The sequence below is a fragment of the Leptopilina heterotoma genome, unplaced genomic scaffold, assembly GCF_015476425.1.
Source record: "Leptopilina heterotoma isolate Lh14 unplaced genomic scaffold, ASM1547642v1 Lhet_99, whole genome shotgun sequence".
NCBI classification, from domain to species: Eukaryota; Metazoa; Arthropoda; class Insecta; order Hymenoptera; family Figitidae; genus Leptopilina; species Leptopilina heterotoma.
The window spans coordinates 652,097-679,944 of NW_025111206.1; the positions used below are offsets into that span (position 1 = coordinate 652,097).

Genomic DNA, 27,848 nt, shown 5'->3' on the forward strand with positions numbered 1-27,848 from the left:
GATGAAAGATAATTTTGAATAAGTTAACAATATTCTTATAATATAAAATAATGATTTTATCATTCGGTCATCTTTAATTATTATAAATTGTTGAATTTGAACAGGGTTTGAATTTGAAATTTTTAAAAATCTTAATTTCAGTGAAAAATAATAATGATTAAATATTTATTATTTTTTGAGTATATAATCATTTTTAGAGTGAATCAGAATATTCTTTCTTTAGGATAAAAAAGAGTCAAAATTTAGTCTGAAAATCAGGGAAAAAGTTTATTTGTATAAATTTTTCTTGGAAATATTGTCGCAGACACATTTTATTTGCGCGGGAGTAACTTTTGCTAAAGATTCGTCTTTACGAACTGAAAAGAAGATTTGCATTTAACAAATAAGAAGCAATCGAAGATCCCCGAAGAAGAATGTCTTACTTATCTATTAAAGGATCTTCGCCTGGTCCTTCATCTACATACAATGTTGAATAAATCCTCGTGTATGGAATGAGAATTCCACAGAAACGTAAATAGAGCACTGTCTCTGAAGAATCTAAGCACACGATATAAACTTGATAAAGTTATACATACACATTTATATAAAATATAAATTCAAATTTACTTTAATTTATACTTGAAAAAGAAAAGAAAAAAATTGTTGAGAATTTCTCAGGGAATTCAATCACGGAAGTTTTCAGAAAATACAAATAAAAGTGTAAATTATATAAAAATCAAGATTGTACCGTTTCTAAGAATACTTCATTTGTCTTGTTGAAGATCAAGTTTAAAGTGAGACTATCAGCTTATTTTTGTATTTTTGAAAAAAAGAAAAGTATAAATTTTATACCAAACATAAAAAAGATCTTTTAGTTTGATCCATTTTTCTTCTATTTTCACTATGGAGTTGTTCTTTTTTTTTGTCTCGTCTTTTTTTTTTAAATTAGACCTTTTGAAATATGGGCCACCTAGAAGAATGGAAACGATTAATTTTCTCTTTATCGGAATATCACGAAATCTAATAGGACATTAATTTTGCTCTAATTTTTTTGAAGCAGGTATATATATGAGATGACCTTGACGTATATCTGATATTCTAAATAGAAATTTATCTTTGAGAAGCGACATATAATATGAGACACACACACATAGGACCTTTAGAGAAATGCCTATCAGTTAATTCGCATCTCTGTTCAATTTAAATAATTGAAAGTAAATGTTTGGCATATCACTTTAGAAACAAGACATGTTTTTAACATGCGTATATCCTGGACATTTATTTGCAAACGATCAATATATAGATCAGATAAAAAATGTTATTCAGATTTTATTTTCATGAAATTAAGATTACTTCCTCTGAAGGTCATGGTATAAAATTTGTATTTTATTTGAAAAAAATAATGTATTGTGATGAGTCGCGAAGAAAGGAACTTACGTTCCTTTCTTCGCGACGCATCACAATACATTTTATAGATTCTGTTTGTCGTGTTTTAAATTATGTTTAAATTTAACGATTTGCTATACCACTTAGATACTTTTTTTTAGATTTGTAACACTAAAAGATAATTTTTTCTATATTTGAGAATTTGCATTACTTTAAATTCGCTAATATTTGAAATAAAAAAAATTATTTTCAAAAATATAAATAAAATTCTTTCAAATGATTTAATTAATTTTAAGAGTTGTAAGAAATTTTTTTCCAAGAATTCAATTATTTTCCCAAATAATGAAATTCTTCGCTGAAATTAAATTATTTTTAATATCTACTTTTTTATAATTTTCACAAAAAAATTCAATTATTTTAACAGCAAATTTGAAAAAAATACTTGGCTAAAATTCAATTATTTTTAATATCTATTTTTTAATTAATTTTTGCAAAAAATTCAATTATTTAACAATAAATTTGAATAAAATACGTCGCAAATATTTTACCAGAATTGAATTTTAAAAAATAATTAAATTGTTTAATCAATTAGGTATTTCTTTTTGTATTTAAATAAATGAATTCTCGTAGAGCTTTCTAAGAAGAATTGAATTCAAAATATAAATTTCAGATAAAATTTTTGATAATAATTTAAAATGTCTGTCATAAAAAATTTTAACTGTTATAAAACTATTAATATTTAAATATTTATTTTTAAAAAAATTCATGATTTTTTTATTTTCCTAAAAAAAAATTAAAGTTTTTAAATAATTTTATTTAGAAAATAAATGAAAATATTGAATTTTGATTGAATTGTATTTTGTAATTTTTAAAAATAATTAAATTTCTTGAAAGAATTTAATTATTTTCAAAAATTTTAATAAATTCCGTAACAATTCAATTGTTTTCAAAAAGTTTTAATAATTTCTTCGTAGAAATTTAAATGAATTGTAAAAATTTTGTAATTCAATTATTTTCAATATCTACTATTTCAATAAAACTTTTTAAAAGAATTCAATTATTAAAAAAATTGAATCAAATTGATCGCAAAAATTCAATTAGTTTTTATAAGTTGTAAATTCTTCGGAAATATTCAATTATTTTTATTACAATTTGAATTATTAATAATTGTTAAGTATTTTTTGATGGAATTCGATTATTTTTAAAGATTATCATAAACTCTTTAGAAGAATTCGATTATTTTAAGTGCAATTGTAAATAAATTTCTCCTACGAAATTAAAATTTTTTTCGAAAGAATTGAATTTGTACTTCTAAACTCTAGTTCCTAGAGTAGTTTGTTAACTTAAAATCTTTGTAGAAATTGTTTTTGTTTCGTGAAATAAATTCGACGCTTAACATCGACGCTAACTTCAGGGATCTGAAATAGCTATAGCTATAGCATCACTGTGGAATAAAAGGATTTTCTTGAAAATTCAGTTTACGACACTGAAATGTAATTAATGAATTTGAAATGTAATTAGAGATCTTTATCATAACTCATTTCTTTGAAAATATTTTTATACATAATTAATTCTTATATTATTATAAAAGAGGAAAATATAATCCTATATGATGGAATTGCAATACAATTTTAAAAGCTATTATGAAACTTTGTAATTATATATATTTATTATTAAAAGCCTCAATTTGTTTCTGTTAAAGGAAATATATACTGTGTTGAGTTTATATATTATGTATATGTTGCGAATAAGAATATCAATCAAAGTGATAACTGTAAAATCACAGTGTGATTCAATAATAGTAGCAGCACAATATTATTTTAAAGCAGGCAATATTAACTATAATATTAGGTGGATGCACTCGTTGTAAGACACGATTTTACGCATTAGAGCGTGAGATGTATAGTCGACCATTAAAGAGATTAATTTACGATATCAACCGTGAGTGAGAGTAACTATAATTAAAACGCTTCAAATCATAAAATTCTTTGCCGACGCGCAAAATAATTTGTCATTTTCTTGTGAAAAGTGTGAGAGATACAATTATTTTGAAATTAATTAGCAGAGATATAATGGCAATATAACTCTTGTCTTGTTAGGAAATGAATCATGATGCATTTTTTTTAGAGAACACGGAGGATGTTTCTTAGGGAAAGAAAATTTCTTTGTCTTCTTCTATCTTAGACTGTTTTCAGAAATTTTAGACCTGAAGAAACGTATAAATAAACCTAGACCTAAATCTTTAATTTAATTCTTAAAGGGATATAGAAATAGAGGAGGTGAGTCTGTACGAAAAGATGGATAGAAAGAGACAGATAATGTACTTAACGTCCCCTCTTCTATCTTTCTCTAAAGACGCATGCGCACAGAGATGCCAACGACCGACTGCGCTTGCGCCACTATTTTCTACCAATAAGGGAGTGACAGTGACGCAAGCGCAGTTGCTTCTAGTGTCGATCGCGCAAGCGTTAAGTGACAAAGACAAAAGAGGGGACGCTAAGAAATTCCTCCTAGTAATAAATAATTATTTCTTCAATTATATAACTTGTTTAAATAATTCTGAAAATCTTAAGCAAATTATTAATAAAGAAAAACATTTTCTTTTCTGATTTCAGAGGATAAAATAGTGCAAAAAGAAGGGAATGTTGATAGGATATCGTGACTTCCACTTCAATCGAGATAAATTATCCGAGAATAGTTGTATGGTGGTTGATGATTAATTTTACGTGATACCACGCGCAATGGAAAATGTGATCGAGAAATAAGAAATGCGCCTGGAGAGGAAGGGAAGGTCGTTTCAAATGGCGGCTATGGTAATTATTTCCTCGCGGCACTTCTATCAAATATATCGATAGGATCAACGGCAAGCGATAATAATAAAGGGGTAAGTAAGCGTAATATCTTCTCGTTACATTTAATTAAACATATCCTTGGGACCATTAATACCCTTCGTTTCCTATATATGTCTTTTATACGTCTTCCTGACACACCATGTGAATAACAAAATGGCAAATTTCTTTTTTTCTGCTTTTATAAACAAATAATGTTTGTGATGTAATTAATTTAGTTATTGTAATGTGGTGTTATTGTATTTCGTAATGGACCATATATACATATTTTACTCTTAGAACCTATTACACAGTAAAAAGTAAATCTTAATTTAAGAGCTGCCTTAAATTCAACACTGTCTGCTATAATGTTAAAGAATACGAAAAACGTGCGTAAATTCAGCATTGACTGTCTTAAAAATGTTGCATCTTAATTTAAGGCAGCTTTCGTGCCTTAAAATAAGATTTTCATTTAACTGTGAAAATTAATTCTTTTGGTTCGAATAAATTTTATTCGATTCTAGAAATTTTATTCGGTTCAAATAATTTTTATTTGGTTCAGATATAAATTCTGTTTATGCTAAATAACATTTTTAATAAATATCAATTTATTTAGTGATCGAAATAAATATTTGGTTCAGTTTAATAAATTTTGCGCCCAAAGGAATAAAATAAATAAATTGACTCAAAAGTTACTGAATACAAATATTTATTTGATAATAGACGAATAATCGTCTAAGTGAATCAAGTAAATTTTTTCAGTGCATTATTGGAATTAAAAAAAATTGAAAATCATCGATAGGAACTAAATAAATTTTGATTTACTTTGAAGAGAAATTTCCTTTGTTTTGAAATAATTGTGTTAGTGGAGTAACGCTCTCTTTCTCTCTCTATATATATATATATATATATATATTTATTTTTTCTATAAAATTTTGATATACAATTTATAAAATTGTATAATCAGATACAATAATAATTTACAGTATCTGATTATAAAGTTTTTGCTTTTATATGTGCGTACATATATATGATTTTAAGAAAATGAATGAAATTAGAGTGATTATACATTGTGGAATGAAAACGGTAGTTTAAAGTACAGTGAACTATGAACTGCTTTAGAAATCTATTGGCTGCTTTATAAATTTTTTAGAAAAATTTTAAATACCCACCAATTGACGCACTTGCTTATAATCATAATGGATTGATAGGCGCCGTTGCACCTGCAGACATAATACAGATTCAAGATGCTTTGAGTTGTGCTTCTCTCTGCACTTAAGTGCTTGTAATGTTAAGAACCTAAACGACTCGAGCACTTACGTGCCATGAACATAACCTTAAGTACGCTTATTACCATGGTCTTGGTCATGACCAGACCTTCATTGATCGACCTTCAACCTTCAATATATCTTTACTCTCCTTTCAATACATATATGCGTGGGGATATCTTTGTATGAAGATACGTATATATGAATTCCTTGTGTGCAACCATTAATCATTCTTTTTTGCCTTTTATCTCATTTTAAATTCAAAATTACCCACCATTGACAATAATAACTACTTATCTTCATTCAATTTTTGTTTGTTACTTACCTGCAAATCAAGGGAGTATATCTTCATTCAAGTTGATGAAAATTTCCATCTACATTTCTCAGAAAGCCAGTCAATCTAGAAGTTAACTTTATAAAGTTCAGTCTTTAATATTATAAATTCATTACGTTTCTGGGATGGATTTTTAAATAATAAATAGGGATTTCTCTGCTGTATACTAATTGTATTCGATTTTCGAGATAAATATAGATAGTAGAAAAATAAAAAACAGGATAGTTGTATGTAATTATTAATTCTATAACAGGGATCACAGTCCTCTTATTGTTTTCTCTTTTTTATTCCTTGAAATTAATAAACTTCCATGAAGAACCTAAAATTATGCATCTTCTTTCATATTTTAAAGAAAAACTTACAAAAGTTGGTACTTTTTTGTAGCTTAGAAAAATGTTTAGTTATAGAAACAAATTTTTACTTTTGCTAACTTTGGAAAAAATTTGCAGTTATTGAAACTTAAAAATTCTTTTTAAATTGTTTTCTCAGATGTGTTTTAAACTTAAAAATTTTTGTACATAAAGCATTCGAATTTCTGTCGAATTGTAACTACTATTTTCAGAATAAATTTTACTAATAATTACTAACTCTAAATTTGAATTCGTAAAACTTTTTACTAATTTGAAATAGTGACTGACTTTTTGCTTTTGATTTAGTAAATTTTACTAATAAATCAGAAGAAATTACTATTTATTAGTAAAACTAGTTGCTATTTACTAATTCAAAATCAAAAAGTCATTCACTAATTCAAATTAATAAAAATGTAATACTAATTCAAATTTCGAGAGAAAATTTACTTTGTAAGTTATAAAATTTACTCTGGAAATAACAATTTTTAATAGCAAATTTTACTGTTCCCGTAGTTAATTTTTAATTTTTGTATACAAATTTTCAAACTTTCTTCGAACTTGGTACACTTAGTATTGATGAAATTCATAACGTTTATTTAGTTGAAAAATAAAATAATTATAAATTTAGTTGAAAAAATATTTTGCTATTTAAATTTTTATACATTTTTGTATAATAAATGTTTTGTATAATTTTTTGATCATTTAATAAATAAAAAAATGTTAATTAAACATTTTATTGTTTTCGACATAAAAAATATTTTTTTTTCTCTCAGTCGTTGATCATCAACGTTGTTCACCGACCTTCCAATTTGTCATTAAAAATTATTATTTCCAGAGTAAATTTTACTGTTTTTAAAGTAAACTTTTCTAATTTTCGTAAAGAAATTTTCTTGGGAAGTAAATAAAAGATATTTTGGAAATAACAATTTTGAATAGTAAATTTTACTATTTTGGAGGATTTTACATTTTTTGGAGGACATTTTACTAATTTTTACTGAAATTTACTTCGGGTATAGTGAAATTCATGGAATTTGAAATTAAAAGCAGCGTCTAAGAAAAAATTCGATTTATAGTTTAGAAAAATTGGAGAAAATAACAATTTCTACTATTAAATTTAACTATTATTATAGAAAATTTCACCCTGACTCAAAGAAATTTTACCAATTTTTATACTGAAATTTACTTCGGATGTAGTAAAATTAATAAGATTTTAAAACAAAAGCAGCGTTTTAACAGAAATTTAGATTTAAAATTTAGAAAAATTGCAGACAATAACAATTTTTACTACTATTAAATTTTAATATTATTATAGGAAATTTTACATATATTCGAAACAAATTTTACTAATTTTTACTGAAATTTACTTCAGTTATGGTAAAATTCAAGGAATTTTAAAACAATAGCAACGATCTTACAAAAGTTTCAATTTAAAATTTAGAAAAATTGCAGACTACGGAAAAAGATAAAAATAAAATTATTAATAATTAATGAAAAAATTGAATAAAAAATTCTAATGTAAAAAAGCTGCAATTAAGAGAAGAAGTAAGAAAGTTTTTTAAAAAATTGCATTCGCTATGATACAATAATTGTTTAATTAATTTGAAAAATCATTTTGTTTCAAACTAATTCCCCATTTGAAAAATAAAAATCCTCTTTTTTACTTAATATTATGTGTGAAAAAAAATCACTGTGATTCCTGTTATAATAAATTGAAAATGAAGAAAGATTAAAAAGTACTTTAAAAATGAAAGAATAAAAAAATACTTGAAGGAAGAAAGGTTAGAGAAATACTTCAAGGAAGAGAGAATAGAGAAATAATTATATTTCTTATTAAAAAAAAGAATTAGGGATGTTCATTAATAAAAAATACTTCCTAGTTTTCGTTTTTATAATAATAATTTGATTTATTAGTTTTCTAAAAATTATATGTTGGCGATACGGTCGACGGTTTTAATCAATGAAAATGAATCTGACTACAAGAAATGTTCGAGTAAAAAAAAAGTTAGCGCAAGTCGATTTTAATTGTTCTTCTTTTTAATGTTGCGTATTCTTTGGAATATAAACATAATTATGTATAAATTATGATTCACTCAGATAAAAATTATGTTTGATTCAAGTACTTTATTTTGTTGTATAAATTTTTGTTTTTACACTCAAAAAAACAAGGTAACCCATGAAATTTTTTATTTGTTGCAAATAAATTTTATTTGGTTCCAATAAAATTTTGTTTTGTTCAAATCAAAATTTGTTTAGGTCAAATAAATTTTATTTGATTCGAATAACATTTTGTTTAGTTTAAAAAATATTTTGTTTAGTTCAAATGACATTTTATTTCGTTTAAATAAAGAATTTTTTGAACCAAATAAAAATTTGTTTGATTCCAATAAAGTTTTGTTTAGTTTGAAAAAAATTTTTATTTGGTTCAAAGAAATATTTGTTTCATTTCAATAAAATTTTGTTTGTTTCAAACAAATTATATTAAGTTTTAAATAAAATTTTGCTTGGTTCCAATAAAATTTTGTTTGGTTAAAGTAAATTTTATTTGGTTCAAATAAATTTCATTTAATTTAAATCAAATTTTTTTTGGTTCAAGTAACATTTAATTTGGTGCAAATAAAAATTTGTTTGGTTCCAATAGAACTTTGTTTGGTTCAAATAGAAATTTGTTTGGTTCCAATAAGAATTTGTTTGGTTCAAATAGAAATTTGTTTGGTTCCAATAAGAATTTGTTTGGTTCAAATAGAAATTTGTTTGGTTCCAATAAAATTTTGTTTCGTTCAAATAAATTTTATTCAGTTTAAATAAAATTTTTTTTGGTTCAAATAACATTTTACGTGGTATTTCTGTGGGCATAAGTTATTCTAAATAAAGTTTGTTTATAACCCAAATAAATATTTACTTGATGGAAATAAATATTTGGTTCAGTTTAATAAATTTTGCACCAACTGGAATTATTTAGTCATTTGAAGTAATCTTTTAGTTGAATCAAACAAATGTTTCGTTAACTGTGTAACACTGCCTTTATTTTTTTTTTATTCAAGAAAATTTTGGTTATTTCAAACAAATTTTTTTCTGAGTGTTGGGTATACTGTATTTATGTACAGAAAAAATTAACTATCGTGTCAAGAAATTTTTTTAATGCTTTTCAGTAGAATTGATTTTTTTTTTTTTTTTTGCAAAAAGAAAATTAGGTTTAGATTAGAGTAGATTTAGATTTGAATTATTCGAATATAAATATTCGAAAATAGAATAGAATATTGGAAAATTTGAATTATTGTCACTGCGAAAGATTCCCTTTTTTCAGATTAACTATTATAAATATCTACAAGCATGTGACATTTTTTTTTTGTTTTCATTGCGCGCTTTTAGGGATTATTTGACTTTCTAAAAGATATCACAAGTTTGTGAATTTTAATTATTATAATATATAAAAATGATGTGCAGGCATTCGACCATTCTTAGAATTTTCAGCGACGATCGCTGGTTAGTGTAGATTTTTTTTCTTTTTTTGCGGTTTTTTTTCTTTTTAATCATTACAAGTTCAGTCTATGAGATTAAATACAACGTCAAAATGGCAGTGCTTTAACTGGCTAACATCAAAATCTCACACGTTTACTGGCAAGAGTTTCTGTGCGAATCAAAAATTTTTGTTTTGGCAAATTTTAAAATTTGTGAAAATTATTTATTAGTATTATTATTATTTTTATTACTATCATTATTATTAAAGACTAATTATCTCAATTATAATTGCGTAATAATTTTGTACACTGTAATTTTGTCTCTAAATTTCGATAAAAAAGTATTTTCTATGAAAAAATGGGTTTAAAAATTTGTTTATTATTTTGAAAAGAATTTTTGAAAATTCACTGAAAACAGGTTTTCTTTCTTTAATTATATGATAAATAATTAGTTATTGAATAGGTTATTGAAAAGTTCACTTTTGACTTTTTTTTTAATTTTGAATTTATTTTTAAGTATAAGGAGCACAGAAAAACTTTTAAAAAATTTTGTTGTACGCCTGTTGGATTCGGATGATTTGCCAAATGCACCATTTTTATGACAGAAAAAATTGTCCTTTACTCCTATAGTCCTGTTAAAATGTTTTTTTTTAATTTCATTCGCCAAGAACACTCATACGTCATTTAAATTGCAACAAATAAGAATTCGCTAGAAATCAAAGTTGTGTAATGTACAATAAACCAATGAGACTTTTTTTCTTTTCTTTTTTTTAATATTTGTAGTCGCTACAATCCGCCTCGAGATTTCGATTCTTAGCGAATTCGAGCATTTAAAAAAAAACACAGGCACAAAATGGAGAGCACACGATCGATATGTGTGATCCATGATCGATGATTATAGTCTTATGTACACGGAATTCGATTTTTTTTTACAGAAATAAATAATAATTTTTTTAATAAATAGATTACTAGATTAATAGGTCGTTTTAGGACTCGCAGCTTCGATTCTGCCCGACTTTGATTATTTGACTTTTGTTAAAAATAATTTTACTTTCTTTATTTTTATTTTTATTATTAATTATTAATATTAATATTAATATTATTAATATTTTTATTATTAATATTATTATTATTTTTTTTTAATTGTCCCCTGTGTCGTAAGGAAGACAAACGGAAATAAGTAAAATTTTTTTTCGACAATTTTATTTCTTTGGGCCATATTATTACTATGTCTTTTGTTTTTTTCCTCGTAAAATTGATGTTACATGTTTCATAATAATCTTATGTCATAATTGCAAATTAATAATTATTAACAAATATTAATAATTAAATTATTAACAATTAACAATTAAATTATTAACAATTAATAATTAAATTATTAACAATTAACAATTAAATTATTAACAATTAATAATTAAATTATTACCAATTATAATTAAATTATTAACAATTAATAATTAAATTATTAACAGACAATTATAAATGACAATAATTATTAAAAGTGTTAATTAATTATTTACAACTATTCAGACAGAATTGAAATATTAAAAAGTAGAGAAATAATCCTTTTGACAACATTATATTATTTGTTTTTTAATTTGGAAAAACTTTTTAGTATTTTTGAGAATTTTAATTTTCAAGTTTTAAATTTTTTTTTTAAAAATAGGTTTATTTTTTTTTCTTGCGATACAAAATTGAAAAGAACTTTCAACAGTGAATTAAGAAACAAAAGATCTCTCTACTTTTTTTTCTTTTGATTTTTGAATTTTTATGTGACATGTAACACGTCTCAAGAGTGAAAAATGGAAATAGAAAATCAATTATTTTTTACAGCTATAGAATTTAAAGTAACTATACTGTTAACTGATGTTATCGAAATGTTTTTATTCCTCATTGGTGTTTGATAATCATGATTCATTTAAATAATTGGGAAGAATATACTTATTTAATATTATATCCTGATGATGAAAAAAAAATGTGACATTTCTAAAGAGATCCTGATCTCTGAACTTTTACTTTCCATGTGACTCAAATCTTTGGAATTCCCTAAATTTTAATTTTAATCTCTTATTATTTATTATTTTAATTTTTAATTTTAAATTTAATTTTACTATTTTTTAATTATTTTTTCTCTTTTTCATTTTACTTTTCTAAGAATACTTCACGGTTCGTCACGACATTTATAACCCTAAAATAGTAATTTTTTGTTTTCTTTTTTAAAAACAAAAGTTTGTTTTTGAGAAATTCCATACTTTTAGGTACTATTTTTTTTAAAGTAAATTTTTTTATTTTACGCGTAATTAATTATAATTGCGGAAAGTAATATGGTTTTTTGAAGAATTAGTATTTTTTGAAGATTAAGTGATGAATTTTTCTATTAAGGAAATATTGTACTAAGTTTTAGGAGAAAAATTCTTTTGTGTTGAATTTTTGTTTATATTGTACTAATTTTTTGAAAATAATTTTTCAAATTAATTTCTCTTCGGGCACATTATTGTCACAATCATCGCAACTCGCGAGTGCTGCGAGATTCTAATCTCAAAGACCTTTTTCTTTTTTTTTTAATCTTAATACCTAACTTTAGGACGAGGTTGTTGCGCAAATATTTTATAATACAACGAAAAAATACTCTTCGTTTGAAAGAACTCTCTTTAAGTTTGTGGAAATTTTTTCTGTAATTTTTCTACTATATATTCGGTAGGGAAAAAAATCATTCGAATTGAAGTATGGAATATTTCTATTTTCGCCATTTTCTTGAAGTTCACAACGTTTATGATTTTCGTTTAAAAATGTTTTTACAAATTTTTTTAATCAATTATATTTTATGGTTTTTCTTAGCAAATTTTTGTCACAAATTTTCTTAATTAACTATTTTAGGTTTGCGACAGTTCAGGAAAATTAGAAAAATGGTAATTTTATCAATAGTTCTGGAAAAAAAATTTAAATTAGTAAAAAAAATTCTGGTTCGTGTCATTCAGGGATCTTTAAAATTATTAGAAACTTTAATAATTAAATTAATTAGTTAGAAAGTTTAATTTTTCTTCACCTTTTGAAAATTTTAAATCTCCAATTTCAAAAGGAAAATTTTGAATTTTTTTCCCTTTCTAACAAAAATTATTAAGATTTAGAGAATTTTAGAGTTGAATTTATTTTAATGATCCCCAAGTTTTGAACGTTCTAAAGAACGAAATATTTTTTATTAAAGATATTTTTATAAATTACTAATCACAAAAAATTTAAAAACTGAAATATTTACGGTTAGAAACTCAGTTATTAATTTTTTGGATAGTGACGCAAAATAATTGCAATAAAAATTTAATTTGTAGAAGAAATAAATAAATTTCGTTCATTTGAACGTTCAGAACTTTAGGATCTTTTATTTTAAATTTTATTCTGGAAGAACCTTTTTAAAATTATTATTTATTAGTGATTTGGCGAATAATTATTCTCTAAATTTATTATTTTATTTATTTTCCTACTTATTATTATTTTATTATTTTAATTAGAAATTCTCAAAATAATTGAATTTTGTAAGAGTTGTTATTGCAGTTTTATAAATAATTGATTCTAAAAGATTTTGAATTAAAATTCTTGAAAATAAGAATAATGAAATAATTTTTACTAAACTTTTTACTAAATTATTTCAAAAATTTTCAATTAGTTGTTTATAAAAATTCAATTATCTTTTAAAAACTACAACTGGAATCTTTTAACTACCAAGTTGTTCAGAATTTTTCATTAAATTTTTAAAAATACTTGAATAAATTCTTCAAAAATCTATAAATTTCAATCTATTTAAAATTTACTTAATAATAAAATTTGTCATTTTAAATCTTTCGAAAGTAATTTTATTAATTAAAAATGAAAATGAGATCAAATTTTTGTAGCAACCCTGATTTTAAAAGAAAATTTTGTGAATAGAAAAATTGTATTATTTTGGGTTAGAAAAATACTTTTTTCCCTGAATTTTTGCATCCTGTTGAGTTGAAGAAGAAATTTGTTGTTTTCAGCATCAAATTTCTTGACAAATTAATACCAAAAAATGTGGTTGAAATAAATTATAATTTGATCACAATTTTTAGTATTAATTTTAATATCTTTGAGAAAATTGGGTGATCATAAACGTTGTGAACTACACCGACGTTCCACACAGCACCGAAACTTTCCTAAAAATTAATTAAAGATTTACTTGCAAACTTCGAAGAATTTAATTGCGCACAGTTTAGTAAAAATTGTGTAAAGATTTAAATGTTCCACTTTAATAAATAATGTTTGTCGTCAAACTTTCCTGAAAATTTAGCTTGAAACTTTCCCGAACATTTAAATTACATTTTCGGCTACGCTTTTATAAGCGAAAGTTTCACGCTAAATATTTATTGAAGTGGGACATTTAAATCTTTACACAATTTTCACTAAACTTTGCAAATAAATACTTCGAAGTTTGCAAGTAAATCTTTAATAAATTTTTAGGAAGGTTTCGGTGAGTGCTGTGTGGTTTTATTCTCAGCGATTTTTAAAACAATGAGTTAGGGCCAGTTTCACCAACTCCGATTAAAAGTTAATCAGTGGTTAAAGTTATTTTAACCGCCCACGATTGGTCGGTTAAGGATTTAATCATTGATTAACTGTTAATCGGAGTTGGTGAAACTGTCCCTAAATGGAAATTGATTAAAATTAATTAAAGGAAATCTTTGATTAAAAGAACTAATTGATTTAAAATTGATAGAATGAACACATTGATTAACAACATTAACACATTGATTATTATCTAAATTGAAGAATAGTGATTAAAAAAACTGGAGAGTTCTCAAATGAAGAATATTATTTTGCAGTGTATCGAGCGCAAAAAGCTTACATATATAATCGAAGGTGCCAATTTTTATGTACACATGTGTTAAACGGAGGGATATAAACAATACGTAGTCTCACATGGCCAGTCTTCTCGTTGAGTCTTTCAACTTACCAGCCTTGATCAACCTCATAGTCCTTGGTGTACTGATGGTGGCGATGGTATCATCGTCATTTACTTCAGCTGAAGAGCCACTTATCGTAATGCCTCCGTATTCTAATGAGGAATTGGAAATTTCCTCATTCGAATAAGAGGCATCGAATTGATCATCTTCAGCTGAATCAAGTGGCGATGAAAGTTCGGATAGTGTTGCGACAGCAGCAGCCCTCGATTGGGTTGAACCAGAGGTGACCTTGACTGATGAGCCGGAGACGATCGAAGGAAGCTTAGTGGCATCAGCAGAAACTGGATCGACAGATGATCCTGTGGTTGAGGAACCAGGTGACCAGGAAGAGGGCGATGTCGATTGTGGCTCCTTTGGCACCATTGTTGTTGTTGTTGTTCTGCCCGGAAGTTTCTTCTTGGCCTGCAGAGAGGTCCTCTTAAACCCAGGGGGCTTTTTCTTTCCGTTCATGCTATCAGGCTTTTTTTCTTTCTCGTCTTCGTGCTCAGCGAGATTCGGTTTTTTCGTACTTGGCTGTTTCTTACCCTTCTTTGATTCCTTCTGCTGCTGCTGCTGATGCTGGTGATGGTGGTGATGCTGCTGCTTGGAGGAAGGCTTCTCCATCCGTGACTTCCGCTTCTTGGAGGCTGCATCCATTGCTTGACGTCGACATACCTCATCACTGGCGGCACCCTCGCAGGACCTCTTGGACTCGGGTAGACCCTCACTGCTGTTGGCAGAGTCGACGTGATGCTCGCACTGGGGACCGGGACTCTCGTCCTCGCGACACTTGCGTTTTCGTTTCCTTCGCTTTTTACGCTTTCGACAACGATAATTGTCGACATTATCCTTCTCGGGCTGGAGAATTCTTGGACAGAGATTCTGTTGTTTGTGTTGATGATGGGCATTGTGCCGATGACGAACATTGTGATGGGTGGCGAACATTCGTCTGTGTAGAGTCTCGACACGATCGGGCGAAACGACCATTGTTAGGACTCGACTGTAGGCTGAGAGCCTGCCTAGATTGTGACCTTTGGCTTGGACCCTTCTTGGTTCACCGTAACGATTAAGGCCGAGGTAGAGAGTTTTTTGATTAGTTGACCATCGCACTGAACTATAGGTATTGTAGTTGTGTTGCTCTATGGTCTCGTTGAAAATGCAGTCCTCTGTGTACTCGTGCTGTAACAGAAGACAAATTTTTCGTTAGTTATACTCTTTTTCGACTTTTGTTTTTTCATTACAATATTTCACGATTAATTTTACAATATTTAACGTATGGTACTATTTCTTAAATCGAGAATTTATTTATCAATTTGTTTACCGAAAATAATAATTCTAAGACTCTAAAAAATTGTCGACCATAAAAATATCGCAAATTAAAGTAAACTAAAAATTGAACTCCGTTTATACTAATTGTTTATATTAATTGGACTCTTTAGATTCAATGTCTGATTATAAATAATTGTAGAATTACAAACATCTTGCTATTCTCCACCTGAGAACGCCAAGGTCACCATTAGATGGCAGGTCAGTCGATAAAATCAGATTTCGCCACCTAGTGGCGACCTTGGCGTTCTCAAGTGGAGAAATTAAACCACCAATATCTTTATTTCTTAAAAACTTTTAATTAATTAAATATTAATTAATTTCAAAATTAATTTTTTAATATATTTAATTCTTTATTAAAAATAGTGGATTTATAGAAGAATTTTAGTTAAAAACATTTAAAAAATTGAATTTTGGAAGAAGTTAAAAATTATTACAGAAATTCAATTCTTTTCAAGAGTAATAAATTGAATTCAATTATTTTTATAAATAATAAAATTCTTGTCCGAAATTCAATTATTTTAAAAAAGTTGAATAAAGTTCTTGGCAAAATTTCAATTATCTTTATAAATAATAAAATTCTTCTCCGTAATTCAATTATTTTAAAAAAATGTAATAAAATTATTAACAAAATTTTAATTATCTTTATAAATAATAACATTCTTCTCCGAAATTCAATTATTTGAAAAAATTTTTCTGAATTCAATGATTTTCAATATCTACTATTTTAATAAAATTTTACAAAAGAATTCAATTATTAAAACAATTTTTAATAAAATTCTTGGCAAAATTTCAATTTTCTTTATAAATAATAACATTCTTCTCCAAAATTCAATTATTTTCAAAAATTTGAATAAAATTCTTACAAAATTTTAATTATCTTTATTTAAAAAAATTTCCCTTAATTCAATGATTTTTAATATCTATTATTTTAATAAAATTTTTTACATGGAGTTAATAATTTTCATAAATAATAAAATTCTTGGTAGAAATTCAAAAAAATTTCAAAAATTTTAATAAAATTGTTGTCAAAATTTCAATTAATTTCAAAAATTTTCCTGAATTCAATAATTTTGTATGTCTACTATTTTAATAAAAGATTTTACAGCGTTTCAACTTATTTTCATAAATATAATAAAATTCTTTTTAGAAATTGAAATTATTTTCATAAATATAATAAAGCTCCACAGAATTTTAATTATTTTTAATGCCATTTTTATTGAATTCCTCGAAAAATGGAATTATTCTTAAAAATTTTATTAAAATTCGTCAAAAGAATTTAATGATTTAAAAAATTTGTTGATAACATTTTTTATGAGAATTCAATTTCAAGAAACATGAAATTAATAAATTATTTATTTTTGTATTTAAATAATTGAATTCTCGAAGAATTTTTTAATAAAAACTGATTTAAAAATGAATTTTAGTTAAAATTTTAAATAAGAATTGAATTTCAAAAGCATTGCAGCGCATGAAGTTTTAGAAATAATTGAATTTTGAAAAGATTTGAAATTAAAATCTTTGAAAACATGAATTTTTTCACACTTTTAGCTAACAATTCTGTAGAATTAATTTTTTTGAAAAAGTTTAATTGCATTTTTTTTTGAAATTATTTGAAGTTTTTATTTTCTAGTATAAAATTGAAGAATTTCCGAATAATGGATGAAATTTCGTAAAATTGAATTGTAAACAAATGGATTTGAAAATTGTTAAAGAACTTTTTCAAAAATTATCAGAAATATAATAATGATTAAATATTTGTTTAAAAATGAAGTTATTGATGGCTTTGATTAATTTTACAATTAGAGAAATCCGTAAATAAATGTAATAGAACTTTTTTTTTGCATATCTAATTATTTTGAGAGTGAATCAGAATATTCTTTAGGGTCAGGGAAAAAGTGAGAATTTTATCTGGAAATCAGAGAAATACAAAATTAAATTTTTTTTGGCAATCCTGGTGCTATTTTTTATTTTTAAATTCAGTCCAAAGCCAGGTGACAGTGATCTTGATCTTTTACTCCCAACAATAGTGGGAATATTTGTTATCTATTAATGCAAAAAAAATGAAATGTTTTTGTTGTTATGAGTAGATGCATTTAATGTGCCATTGACCCGAGGACTGTGAATAATTTTGCGCACCCACACACGGGTGGAATCACCGACGCAATATTCCAAATATTTGCTTTCAATGTTTATAATACTGTTGAGGGATTTATCGTATCGTATTGCCAAGTTGCAATTTCAAACGTGGAAACTTTAAAGGACTCTAAATCAAAACTTCATTTTTTCTTTGGTTGCGGAAATTTTCTCTTTGGTTTTTTCTATTTTTTCTCTGATTTTGTTCTTATTTGCTTTGAATTATTTTGTTGGAAAATAAAAAATTAAAGGAAATAAACAGCAAGAAGTCAAGGGAATAAATAAACAGAATGATTGTAAATAATAAAGAAGTAAATATTTTTTCATTTATTTATTTCGTTGATTTCTTGTTTATTAACTTCCTCTAATTTTTTTTTACTTCATTTCAATGATAGTCATTAAATTTTCATGTCACACAATCATTTAAAAATTATAATAAAAGATAATGAAGAGCTACAGATTTCTAAGACACGACAAACATATCTTTATGTCTTATCAAATTTATATTCTCTATGGGGAAGATATTCGTTAACTGTAAAAACGAAGTGATCTACTAACAAGATAATTTACAATACATATGTAAATCATGTGGATAATAATTATGCACATCCTGAAACTATTTGTATTTAATGGTAGAAAATTATTTTTTTTTTCTAAAATTAGTTGCAAATTGATTATAAATTTTATCTGTTCGTTACATGTATAAAAAGGTGGGAGACGAGTGTTATATTTATGAAGAAGGAAAGCAACATATTTTTAGATTTTCTTTTTTTTTTTGAATGAATGAATGTATGAATGGAATAGTAGAAACAGTAATTTTGAAAAAAAGGTATAAGAGTTAGTGATATCTGATTAAATATATATTGACATCTAATTAGTAAAATGGAAACAGGTTCTTCTTTTATACGACATCTTCCCGAAGTAGAATATTGGATTTCGAATCGAAACGTGTTAACACGTTTCGGCTACTCTCACCATTCAGATCCAGTTCTCGCTGCATTAATTTATGATCCAATTTGCTAAATCGTGAGGATATAACCGACACTTGAGCTAATGATTACAATGAGCCAAAAAGATGGAATAGAGATATTATAAATTGGAAATCTAAGGTTTCAAGTAAAATGTTAATTTTGTGTTCATATTTTTTCTACATGACTATACTTTGTAGCACAAAATATTCTTATCTGACGCTTATGAAAATATGAATATATTTGAAAACTAAACTTGTTTCTATTTTATTTATAATAGGAGAAACAGTTTATAGTTTAACTTTTGCTGTTTACAAAGTTTTAATTATAATTATGGAATTTCTTCGCTTTACTGATAGTGTATTTTCTACTATTTCCGCATAAATAAATTTTACTATTTCCTATGAAGTAAATTTCAGTAATTTTTCAGTTATTTCGTTTAGTTTTTTTTTTTTAAATAGAAAAAATTGTTTGGAACTTGTTCGCATTTTTGATAGCGCAATTTTTATAATATTTCCGGATGAATAAATTTTACTATTTTCGAAGTGAATTTTAGTAATTTTGTAAATTTGACAACTTTTTTTAGATTTAAATATTTTTTATAAATTATTTTTGGGGTTAGGGTTATTTTTTTTCGAATTTTGACAATAATAAAAGTTGCAGGTCAGGAAAATTAGAGAAGTTTATTCAAAATAATGTAAAAATATCAAATTTTTAAAGAAATACTGCAAAAATTATTGCAGAAATTCAATTCTTCTGAAAAATTCAATTATTTTTATATAAATAATAAATTTTTTTTACAGAAATCCAATTTTCTTTATAAATAATATAATAAATTCTTATAAATTCAATTATGTCCAAAAATTAAAAAAAAAAATTCTCGTCAAAATTTCAAGTATCTTTATAAATAATAAAATTCTTCTTCGAAATTCAATTATTTTTAATTTGAATAAAATTCTTGGAAAAATTATTTTAAAAAAATGTAATAAAATTCTACGGAAACATTTAATTATTTTCATAAAGTAATACAAATTTCATAGGAATTCAATTATTTACAAATTTTTTTATAAATTTCTTCGCAAAAATTCAATTATTTTCATAAATAATAAATTTTTTACAGGGATTCAATTATTTTCGTACATAATAAAGTTCTTTTTAGGAACTCAATTATTTTCATAAATACTAAAACTCATCGCTAAATTTCAATTACTTTTAATTCAGTTTTTATCAGATTCCTCGAAAAATGTAATTATTCTTAAAAATTTTATTAAAATTCGTCAAAAGAATTTAATTATTTAAAAATTTGTTGATAAAATTCTTTAAGAGAATTCAGTGAGATTTTTTTTTAAGAGACATTAAAATATTCAATAAATTATTTTTTTTGTATTTAAATAATTGAATTTTCTATTAAAAATTGATTTAAAAATTAATTTCAGTTTAAATTTTGTATATAATAATAATTTAACATTAAAAGCATTATAGCGTGGATTTTTAAAAATAATTAAATTTTGAAATTAATTTTTTTGAAAAAGTTTAATTATTGAATTTTTGTTATATTATTTGAAGTTTTTGTTTTTTAATATATGTTTAATTAAAGAATTTACGAACAATTGAAATTCATGACATTGAATATTGTAAACAAATGGATTTGAAAATTGTCAGAGAACTTTTTCGAAAATTAATTGATTTAAAGAAGAATTTTAGTTAAAAATTCTCGAAAATAATTTATATTTAGAAAAGTTTTAGTGACAATTTTTACCAATAAGTTTCAGTAAAATTGAAATTAAAAATTTGAAAATTTCAATTCATATCATCAATAAATATTTTAATACTTATTTAAAAAAGTTATTAAACTTTTCAATAAAAATTAAAAATTCTAGAATTCTGAATAATTATTTTTAAATTAAATTAACTAAAATAGCAATAAATAATTATGACGACAATAATAATTCGTTTAGTAACAATTTTTTGAGTGAAACACATTTTGAAATGATGAAGTAAAACAAACAGTATTTAGTGATGATAGAATACAAAAAGAATCTTTGAATCATTTAAATGTGGACTAAAGGTAAATATAATTAAGCGAAATAAATCATTTTTAGCATTAATTCAATTAAAATGTTAATAGTGCGGTTTCTAATTGAAAGATACGATTATCGCCCGTTCGTTGAAGATCCAGTTATAAAAATTCGCGATCTTGTGATTGAATTTCAATTCAAAGTGATTTAAATCGATTGCAAACAGTGCAGTGATAAATAAATTTCTTTAATTATTCGTTTTTTTGAATGTTCTATATAAACGAATCCAATTACTAAAATATAATAAATAAGCTTTCTCGGGTTATAAATATAATTTGCTTGCGAATATTAATAAAATTTATTTTTTACAATATAAAATAAATTATTTATTTCATATATATTTTTAATATATATATTTTTTACGAAATATAATAAAATTGCAATATTCGTGTCTTTATTAATAGAATAAAATTACAAATAAGTGTTTCTTTATTAATAAAATGTTTCCTAATTGTCACTGGGATATAAAGTGATTCTTTATATAACTGCGGTAGGAGAGAGGTATGAAAATACGGTTATCCTTTGAAATAGTATAAATTGTTGGAGATAAATTAAATGCTCATAGAACTGTCGTTTCGATTTCCGTTCCTTTTACAGACGAGGGCATTACCAATGCACCAATATAAAGTAATATTTACTATACAAGGCGAGAAATTTAAAGTATTCGTTTTTTTTTGTTCATTACATGAGCGTGGGATATTTAAATTTTAAAAATTCCTAACTAGTTTTCTGATCAGGAATAGGAAGGGTTTTCTCAACATTTTTAAACTATAAAATATTTTTTTATTATAGCATCTCTATATATTTATTATTTGGATTTTTTTCTATTAAATTGAAACTTCTTCAAGTTTTCTTTTTTTTTTGTAGATAAGAAATTTTTTTCCCTCAACAATGCGCGAGTATTTTTCTTCTTGTCTAGTTTATTTGAAATTTATTCAATCGCTTAATTTATCGTTTATTATTGAAATATAAATAAATAAATTATATTTTTCAAATATTTACGTTAATATGGAGACAAATTTACATAATGTAAAGTTATTATTAAGTTAATGCAATATTTTTTGCAAAATAATATTTTATTGGATAAATAAATTATTATTTCCAGAGAAAATATTTTATGGGAAAATTTTTTTAATTGGAAAAATGGATTTACTTTTTTTTCATGTAAAAATTATTAGTGGAAAAAATATTTTGATCTCTTGCGGATTTGTCTCTTGCATGACATATAAATCTTGTCGCCTCTTTAAAAAATAAAATGGGATAAAACATATTTGTTGATAAATCACGGTTTTATAATAAATTGGGAATTTTTTTTCGGGGCATGAATTTAAAAAAAAAAGGGATGTGTGGTGCTTCTTCGGTGGATGGGGAAATTAAAGGACATAGCAGTGGGTAATAATTGATGCTTCACGTGTTCAGTTATGTTATAAAGAGAGAAAAAAGTGAAAAATTTGTTGAACGTGCTTGGAAACAACCCCATTTCGAGTGCAGTTATATGTGCGAGAGTCAGTATACTTTCTGAGGTTACTAATGTAATTTTTTTATTTATAATATATGTGTATGTGGTCGTGCACCCAGGAGAGGTTAAAGTGCCGACATACGTAACTTTCTAATGAGACTCTTCCTCTGTCATATACATTTATATATATACAAAACGAAGCCGGATAAATCGACCCCCATATAAAATAATACAGACATTTACTTATTGATACATCTCATATCCGACATGATTATTGCTGACGCTTTCTTTTTTATTTCATTGATGCAAACTGAGGTCAATGTCAAACTGTTTTTTATTTGAAAATTGTCTTCAATTATTGTCGTTGGGTGAAGAAAAAAGATGTGGAAGAAAATTTTAGAATTTTGGAATTTGGAATTTTTCTATGAATTATATGTTTTATGTTCGTATTAAATTAACGAAATTTCTATATTTCTTCTAGAAATTATGTTCAAAATCTTTTTTAAATTCTCGTCAAAATTTCAATTATTATCTTTAGAAATATTAAAATTCTTCTCAGAAATTCAATTATTTTCAAAAGTAATAATATTCTTCGCAAAAATTAAATACTGTTCAATATCTTCTATATTTTCATAAAATTTACAAAAAGAATTTAATTATTTTAAAAAAAAAATTTAATAAAATTCTACAAAAACTTTAAATTTTTTTCAAAAAATAATAAAAATTTCACAAGAATTTCATTAATAACAAATTTTTTTTATAAATTTTTTCTCAATCATTCAACTATTTTCATAAATAATAAAATTTATACGGGGATTCAATTATTGTCGTAAATAATTATTTTCAATAGAATTTTTATCGAATTCCTCGAAAAAATTCTTAACAATTTTATTAAAATTTGTCCAAAGAATTTAATGATTTAAAAATTTGTTGATAAAATTTTTAATGGGAATTGAATTTCAAGAAACATTCAATTAATTATTTATTTTTGTATTTAAATAATTGAATTCTGGTAGAATTTTCTCATAAACATTGAATTAAAAATAGATTTCAGTTAAAATTTTAGATTATAATAATTGAATTCTTTCGAAGAATTTCATTAAAATTTTTTAAATAATTGAATTTTATTGACACATTTTTTTAAAATTGTCTTAAAAATAATTGAATTTCTACTAAAGAAGTTTTATCAAAACTTTTTAAAATGTTTGAATTTCTGCTAAAATTCTGATATTTTTGAAAATAATTGAATTCCTGCGAAGAATTTTATTAAGACTTTTGAAAATAATTGAATTTCTGCAAAGATTTTTATTATTTTACGAAAATATTTAAATTCTTGAGAAAAATTTTATTAAAATTTCTGAATGTATAATTGAAGATTTGCTAAGAATTTTGTTATTTTTAATTTATGCCAAGAATTTTATTAAATTTTTTTTTAAATAATTGAATTCCTGTTAATTTTTTATAAGAATTTAATCATTTTTGAAAATTTTAATAAAATTCTTCGCAAGAATTCAATTATTTTCATAAATAATAACATTCAATGCAGAAATTCAATTATTTTTAATAAAATTTTAATCGAATTTCTCGAATAATGTAATTATTCTTAAAAATTTCATTAAAATTCGTTGATAGAATTTAATTATTTGAAAATTTGTTGATAACTATTTTTAATGGGAATTGAATTTTGAAACGTTCAATTCTTCAAAAAAATAATTTATTTGCATTTTGTTTGTATTTTAATTGAATTCTAGTAGAATTTTCTAATAAAAATTGATTTTCATTTCATAAAAATGAATTTCAGTTAAAATTTAAGATAATAATTGAATATTAAATGCAATAGAGCGTGAATTTAAAAAAAATAATTGAATTTTGTAATTAATTTTTTTGAAAAAGTTTAATTGCTTTTTTTAAATATTATTTTTAGTTTCTATTTTCTAATATTTATTTAATTAAAGAATTTACGAATAATTGAAATTTCGTAAAATTGAATATTGTAAAGAAATGAATTTGAAAATTGTCAAAGAATTTTTTCGAAAATTATTAAAAATAATCGATATAAAGAAGAATTCTAGATAAATATTCTTAAAAATAAACAGTCGATTAAAATTTTTTGAAAAAATTTAAATGTTCCAAAATTCTATAAGAAATAATTTAATTTTTAAAAGAATTTTATTGAAACTAAATTTTAAAGAATATTTCAGTTTTATTTTTTCAAGATAATTGAATTTTTATAAACAAGTAATTGAAATTTTCAATTTAAATGAAATTTCCTTTAATTCTGCTAAAAATAATTTGAATTCTATATTATGAAGTATTTTATTGAAATTCTTGAAAATAATCTCTTTTTTTGAATGATAATTCAAAAAATTGTTCATAATTTTTATGAACAATTATTAAAATTTTTGTGAAATAATTGAATTTTCCGAAAATTCTACTAAAAATAATTGAATTCTTTTGAAGAATTTTATTATTGAAATTTTTAAAAATAACCGAGGGAAGTTAACCACTTTAAATATTATTTATTTTTCAGTTCTGCTTTTTTAAGATAATTGAATTTTTATAAATTAGTAATTGAATTTTTTTTTAAATAATTGGAATATTCTAAAATTCTATTATAGATATAAAATAATATTTTTATCACTCGGTCATGTTTATTTATTATAAAATATGAAGATAACGATCACTCCGAGTCAAATATTAAAAATAATTGAATTTTGTTAAAGAATTATATATTGAAATTCTTGAAAATAATCGAGAGAAATTTGCCATGTTAATTTCTAAGGTCTTAAAATATTTTACTTGTTTATTTATTTTTAATGCTTTCTGCAATTTTTGAAAATATTTGGTCATTTAAGAAATTTTTGGGAATATTTAATAAATTGCATTTTTCATTTGCGAAAATTTCCTTTTTTTTGTAATTGAAAATTAGTCTTTGATAAATTGCAATTTTTCTATATAGTGATGGATAAATTGTAATTTTTCTTAGTTGATTTTATTGCTGATTATAGACAGTCGGAAAGTTCTCTGATGTTCGCATGTTGATAGCAGTTTGCCGAGCGGAAGAATGTAATTAGGTGAGAGGTGTTAAAATAACTAGTCAAGTTCAATTAATTAGTGGCGTTTGATTACATTGCTTTCTTTGAAATCGAAAGTCTGATATTTCTCCCCCAGTTTTCGAAATCGAGAGTTTCGAGACTATGTTCTTTTGACGAGTTTCTTTAAATTTTTTTGAAAATAATGTTTTCGAAGTAAACTAGTTTCGATTGTTTATCGAATTCATCCTTAAGAAAAATGTTTCACCACCTGAAAACTGTTTTTCTCACTAGCAAAAGAATTTTTTTTCCCAATCAGAAAGCCATTAAAATGAATTTTCTTTCATGTCATACATCTCATCCCCAAAATTCTTTACATCGATAAAGATCAAAGTGGACATTTGAGATGACGATAATAGACCGTATAGTATATCAAAGGCACTACATCAAAGTATCAAGATTATTACTTTTATCACTGATTCTCCTCCCGAGATAACACCTGAAAAAATTTCACAGTGATTAAATATTCATCTAAAGCATATAATTAAGTTGAGGAATAATTTGAATGTTTTCTTTTTTTTTCTTCATTCTGCACAAAAAGCAAAGAGGGGGGGCCACACGCGATGTAATGCATCTCTCAATTCTCCTCCCGGTTTTCGTCTAAATCGTGTAAACCATTCCTTAGAGGATCAAAGGAGTACGAGCGCAGAATGTCAAGAGGGGTGGAGAATTCGTCCCAAAGGACGAGATTCTTTCGGCCTTGTGAACGAGATCACGTAATTGGGTCGTGATCTCCCTTTTCACTCTTCTATTTGTCGGCATAATATCATCTTATTCCGAAAGTCTTCCAATTTTTTTTTTTTTCTTTTTCAAGGGAGGAAAAAAAAGATTTCCTCTAGTTTGAATCCTGAACGAAAGGGGATCCTTGTGGTAAATCACGTCTGTTAGTGAAACATACGAGGGGCCTAACTTTTCGTTTAAAAGTCCAAGCAATACACCTACGCTTATTTCAAAAGTCGAAAACGAATGAAGTTCGGCCCCGCAGTGTGTGATGTATTTCAAAGAACATGTAGGAAAAAAAATTGGATATAAATCTCGTTATCGTTGAATGCTACCTTGTGTATTCAGTTGCGAATATTTATGGTTATTGAAAATTTAGAAACGCCTACTTGTATTTTATATTATCTTTCAAAACAACTAAGATCGTAGTGTCGCAATTAATTCCCTAATTCGATTAAAGGCGCCTCTCTCTCTTCTTTTTCCTTTTCTTTCGTGTCAAGAGATTTGAAGCAAATTGCCATTGGTGTTAAGAGATCGTAAATCTCTCTATTTCGTTACTCTCGACTATCTCTTATTTTGGAAGATTCCTTTTTCGCTAATTTCGACCATTCCACTGTATAGACGAAGATTTATTTTCGTCTCGCCTTTTTCAGTTTGTATTTGTATTTATGCTTTGACAGTGAATTTTGAAGCTGTAAAAATAATATCTTGGGACAAATTTTACTTTGATGATTCATAATAAATTTTCAAACTCTCAAGAGCACTATTTGTATGTGTGCTTGAATAACAATTGCGTCTAAAGCTTTATTCTAGTTCCTGAAAGTTTAATTCATGTTGAGTGTAATTGTGAAACGGGAAATTTCAACAAGATTGCGCCAGACCTTGCACTCATGTATAAAATAGACGATAAATTGACCAACGAACGACAGACTCATGACCACAGGAATTCCTAGTGAAAATGAAGAAGACTACTCTCTATTTTGGGCACATGTCTGGTTTCACTAAAAGACTCTATTAGAAACGACAATTGCACATATTTGCCGAATTTAAATACATAATAATAATAATTATTATTGTTAAATTAATTTTTTGTAAAATTAATTAAACAACGGTTCACCTAATTAGAACAATAATTATTATTATAGTCGTTGAAAAAAATTAATAATCGTTTCTCTATTATAATTTTTATTTTCTAAATTAGGGGTGCTGGAAAAAATTTAAATGTTTTTTCCTGACTTCCAGAGAGACTTTTCACTTTTCCCTGAACTTATAAAAAAATATTTAAAGAGAGTTCAATTATAAAAAAAAAGGTTAATATTTAGAAGCAAAAATTTAAAACTTTAAGGGTATCTACCTGTTTTTAATTGTTGCGTCACAACTTTTCTCTCGATTTTCATAATCCACAAGTTTTGAACGTTCAAATAAACGAAATATTTAATAAAAATATTTTCATAAATTACTGATTCAAATAAAAATTAAAAATAAAATTGAACATATTTAGAAATTTTATAATT

General features: G+C 24.7%; 1 protein-coding gene across 2 annotated transcripts in view; it reads right to left on the reverse strand.

Annotated features, from left to right (window-relative positions):
- Positions 1–13,822: 13,822 nt before the first annotated feature.
- Positions 13,823–27,848, reverse strand: part of LOC122512401 — a 94,038-nt gene continuing 80,012 nt past the window's right edge. Inside the window, exons 3-4 of one of the 2 annotated variants that reach the window (XM_043628193.1) lie at positions 15,101–15,734; positions 14,715–14,978 (exon numbers count right to left, since the gene is read on the reverse strand). In XM_043628193.1, coding sequence (XP_043484128.1) covers positions 14,848–14,978; positions 15,101–15,734 — 765 coding nt within the window. In that variant the 3' untranslated portion in view covers positions 14,715–14,847. Of the gene's footprint in view, positions 15,735–27,848 lie in introns of both variants that reach the window. The other variant, XM_043628192.1, reaches the window with a different exon arrangement.